Here is a 3983-nt window from a genome sequence, read left to right on the forward strand (position 1 = left end):
TGCCGGGTCGGGCTGATCCAATTTCGTGCAGGCCGTGCCGGGCCCGATTTACACCTCTATGATGGCATACTTCCCAAATGAATGCTCAGTCTAAAAAAGTTCCATTCAACCAGTCCCCACTCCCCAGGGGCCAAATTTACACGAGGCTGCTAGTGTCACGTAAGAATTTTTGTAATTCTCACCAACCATTTGGCCGGCATTGGCAATCCCTATTCCGTATTCCCTCGACGTTCAATAGAAAAGGCATTAGAAAATAGAAATTGCGAAATGAGAAGTAAAATCCCATTTTTATTTTATCAGTAGAAATGACAAGTAACATCAATAGCCTGGCTGTCGCCCAATAAATGGCAACAAGTGGCCGCCGGCCGGCCTCGACGGACAGAAATGACAGATAAACATACTATAAAACATAATTAATTAAAAGCAGTTGTGCATGAAAAGTAAACAAACTGATACTCCAATACTAATAATACTAATAGCAACCCTAATATTAACAACTAACATTATCTGATTCTCCACAATCAGCATACCCCGCCATCTCAAAAGGAGTACATACACTACATTCTTATTACTTGAGAATAAACGCCGCGCTTGGGCAAAACTGCTTTTACCTCTCTCTCTCTCTCTCTCTCGCAAAGACCATCTCCGCCAAACTGTGTCAAGGTAAAGACTATTCTTCCATCGGCACCCTGGTGGGGGTCCACCCTGTTGCGAGCACAATAAACAAAAGAAAACTACATTAATAACAATTAGGACTGCAATTTCAAAATAGACCACCATTAAAGAAAGTAGAGAATCAAATAGAGAGTAGCATACCTTGTATATGGCGTTACACGATCACATGGTTATCTCCAGACTGACATGCCTTTCAAGTAAAGTATTAAGAGAGAATCGGTGTCACTAGCAGAAACTACTAACAGAAATAAACACCTAAGATGGCTTACAAAAGAACGGCACAACAGGATACAGAGAACCCTACACGCTGAATGAAGAAGAGGTGGATAAAAAAAGTAATAAACTGTATTCCTTTCCATTCCCCTTCCTACCTTTTCCATCAAAAAAAACCTGAAAAGGAGGAACAGGGAAAACGAACACCCTTTTGGAGTTCAGAAAGGAATCAAAGATTGAAAGGATGAGGAATGGGGTAAAGATGAAAAGAAGACACTGTAGCATCTAAGCAGTACGAGCCTACCAGCTACCATCTACCCAGCCAATTCAGGCAAAGTTGGGCAAAGTAAAGAGTAAGAGACCGAACAGAAAACAGTGCAAGTTTACGTCTAATCAGATCAGCCAGTAAATAGGCCAACTGAAGAACTGTCGGATACAAGTCTAGGAAAAGAAATCAACAGAATCAGAGCCTACCACCTAACCATCCACTTCAGGCAACATGGGACTAATAAGTAGAAGGAAGAGATTACACAGAACGCATCAGAAAGGTATCATAAGAGAAATGGATTAAGCAGAATTGAAGGAGTACAGGGTTCAGGAATTATGGGGAATAGAGACGCCACGGAGATAGAAGCATGATATAGAACCTGACTGATTAAGCTAACCAGAAGCAAAGACCCTAAAGAATTTAGCTATTTACAGGCAATATGAAACTAGAGATGCCTAACCTAACAGAAGAAAGAAACCTTATGAAAACCCATGATTCTGGAAGAAAGGGTAACTAACTCAACAGAGAAACTTGTTAAAACACATGGTTCTGAGAGAAAGTTTAATCTCTATGACCATATCATAGCTTTGCTGACCACTCAAAAGGTAGTTTCCATCATTCACCATCGAGAAGCAAGAGTAACACTGAAGGAGAAGGACAATAATTCAGTGAGCATATCAAAGAGCAGACATTCTTAAGCATCAACTCTCTTATCCTTCCCGGAACCCAACTAGCAGCCATCCGTCAGAAAACCCATGTTATGAATTTCTTACTGTCCATAATTGAAACCCAAGTCCATATAAGGAGCTCGAATGCTTCCGGTAGAGTCTGAATGTTGCTGTATAACGTCAATCATCGCTGTTCCCTTTGTACCACCCATAAAGAAAGCTACGAGGATGCGAAAGCTAAGACTACGGACCAAATTACTCACTACTTATATACAAGCTACCCATAGTCCAGGTTGAACAGGAGACTTATTTACAGAACTGAGGGGCCTCCACGTTCTCGTTCATCATCAACATCAAGATGGAGCATACGACGCAGATCTTTGGTTGCAGAGTCAATATTGAGAAAGAAATCTCTTGGAGAGGGGTTAGCTGCAAAGTCAGTGTTGAGAAAGAAATCCCTTCGAGGGGGATACGGCTCCCTTGTGGGTGAAGGCGGAGCTGATTTAGCAATGGGGTGCATGGGAATCCTCGAACCTGAGGAAGGTGGATCAAGGGACACACTTCGCTTCTGTCGAAGGCTAAATTTAGGGATTGGCAAAGAACTCGGGGGAGGTGAGTTTGAATACGCAGGTCCAGCCCAGAGCTCAGAGTAGGAAAGGTCATCGTTGAAAGGTGTATCTTTGTTGGAAGCATTGAGATTTATAGGAATTGCGCTGCTTTTTCCCCTACTCTTCAATTGTTTCTCCTCTTCAAAACGGGGACTAAGGGATGGAGGCGTTGGAGGGGAAGAACTGGTCCTTATAACTGCAGAAGATCCATTGTAGGACTTCAAAAGCTTTGGCGAGATACCTGCCCCAGATTGAAAAGTTCTGCAATTGATTTCCCTAAACCCTCTAGACGGAGAAGAAACGAATCCACCAGGGAGACCAGGCTTACTTCTGCTGTAATATTGATTCCGATGTTGAGCCACAACAACAAGCGTCTCCATATCGAAGTATAACAAATGTCAGACAACTAGATTATGTTTTCTTTCACAAGCTAGGTCACCTTCCGTGCACTTAGCTTCTGATAGCTCTGTAACAAATCTCGTCTATTACTGCATAGATGGTAAGGCGAGATGATAGAACCTGAAATTGATATTAAACCACGAAAAATGTTCTATTTTCGATTCAAATGGCAGATAGCTCCAACAGATGATGGATATTATTCCCATCGGCTGTCCTGTCACACCTGAAGGGCTGAAACAGATCTTGATCCCACTATTAAGCCACAGAACTATATCTGAACGACCGAACCGGTCCAGATCGAGCTATACCTTCTCCAGATGGAGCTTAAAAGCACCGATCAAGAACAAAACTTCATCGAAATCTGCATAAACAGAAAAATACCTCATAAACCGACACCGAAGAAAATCTAAAGGCGACACCATCAGCAAACAAAAGGGGAAATTATTGGGAACACACATGTGAAGAACCAGAAACCCCAGTAGATGATGGCAAAAGCAGATGAAACCTTCATAACTTTACTGGATAACAGAGTAGAAACGACCGAAAAAATATCAGAACGTCTGTAAATTAAAACAAGGTGGATCTAGATGTTACTGTAACGACGATACATTGATCGGCTAACACGATCTATACTCCCAAGCTCTGATTCTCAGAATGCCATGAAAGCTCCGCTTCCGAGCTTTGTACAGGAATGGCGGATCTGAAATGACTCACAGTTGCATTTAAAGAAGGGAGAAAGACGGTTCAGCCAAGGGAAAAGGATCCAAAAGGAGTGCATGTAGCTTGCGAGTGTAGCAAATGATTTTCAAGTCACGAATCTACTGCATTTGTCGTGCATTTGCATTCGATCCGGGACAAGTGTCACATTGACATCAGACCACATACTATTTAAACACCTGTCACAAATCGAATGGAAGTGTACGAAGCTCTCCCACTTGAAGTTGAGGATATGATTCTCTGAAATAACCAAAACGCCCTCGCACGATTTTCTTTTCACTTTTATGAGCTCACATTTGCGCTCCACTGAGAAGGAACATCTCCCGTGGGATATTCTCAATATACGATTGAGATGTGCTGTAAGACGTTTTCGGGACGCGCTGTGTGGCGTATATGCGAATTCCACTTGTGTGTAGACAACCAAACAGGCAATCA

General features: G+C 42.4%; 1 protein-coding gene across 3 annotated transcripts; it reads right to left on the reverse strand.

The window, feature by feature from the left end:
- Window positions 1-260: 260 nt before the first annotated feature.
- Window positions 261-3643, reverse strand: LOC148879205 (flocculation FLO11-like protein). 3 transcript variants are annotated; one of them, XR_016104145.1, is made up of 3 exons: window positions 3288-3627; window positions 817-3192; window positions 261-705 (listed from the first exon to the last, which is right to left on the reverse strand). XR_016104145.1 is itself a non-coding variant. In XM_088960644.1 (3 exons), the coding sequence occupies exon 2, from the start codon at window positions 2810-2812 to the stop codon at window positions 2135-2137; it is 678 nt and encodes a 225-aa protein (XP_088816770.1). In that variant the 5' UTR covers window positions 2813-3192; window positions 3288-3643; the 3' UTR covers window positions 261-734; window positions 817-2134. The 3 variants fall into 3 exon arrangements, 2 of the variants coding, with proteins under 2 accessions (XP_088816770.1, XP_088816771.1); XM_088960644.1 differs by having other exon boundaries at window positions 261-734; window positions 3288-3643; XM_088960645.1 differs by having other exon boundaries at window positions 261-734; window positions 817-3575.
- Between the last annotated feature and the right edge of the window lie 340 nt (window positions 3644-3983).

Source organism: Nelumbo lutea, chromosome 1 (assembly GCF_056320005.1).
Source record: "Nelumbo lutea isolate HS-2025 chromosome 1, American lotus-T2T, whole genome shotgun sequence".
Taxonomy (NCBI): domain Eukaryota; kingdom Viridiplantae; phylum Streptophyta; class Magnoliopsida; order Proteales; family Nelumbonaceae; genus Nelumbo; species Nelumbo lutea.

Excerpts from the sequence above, each read along its gene's own strand:
- LOC148879205 (XM_088960644.1), bottom strand. The coding sequence starts at position 2,812 with ATGGAGACGCTTGTTGTTGTGGCTCAACATCGGAATCAATATTACAGC.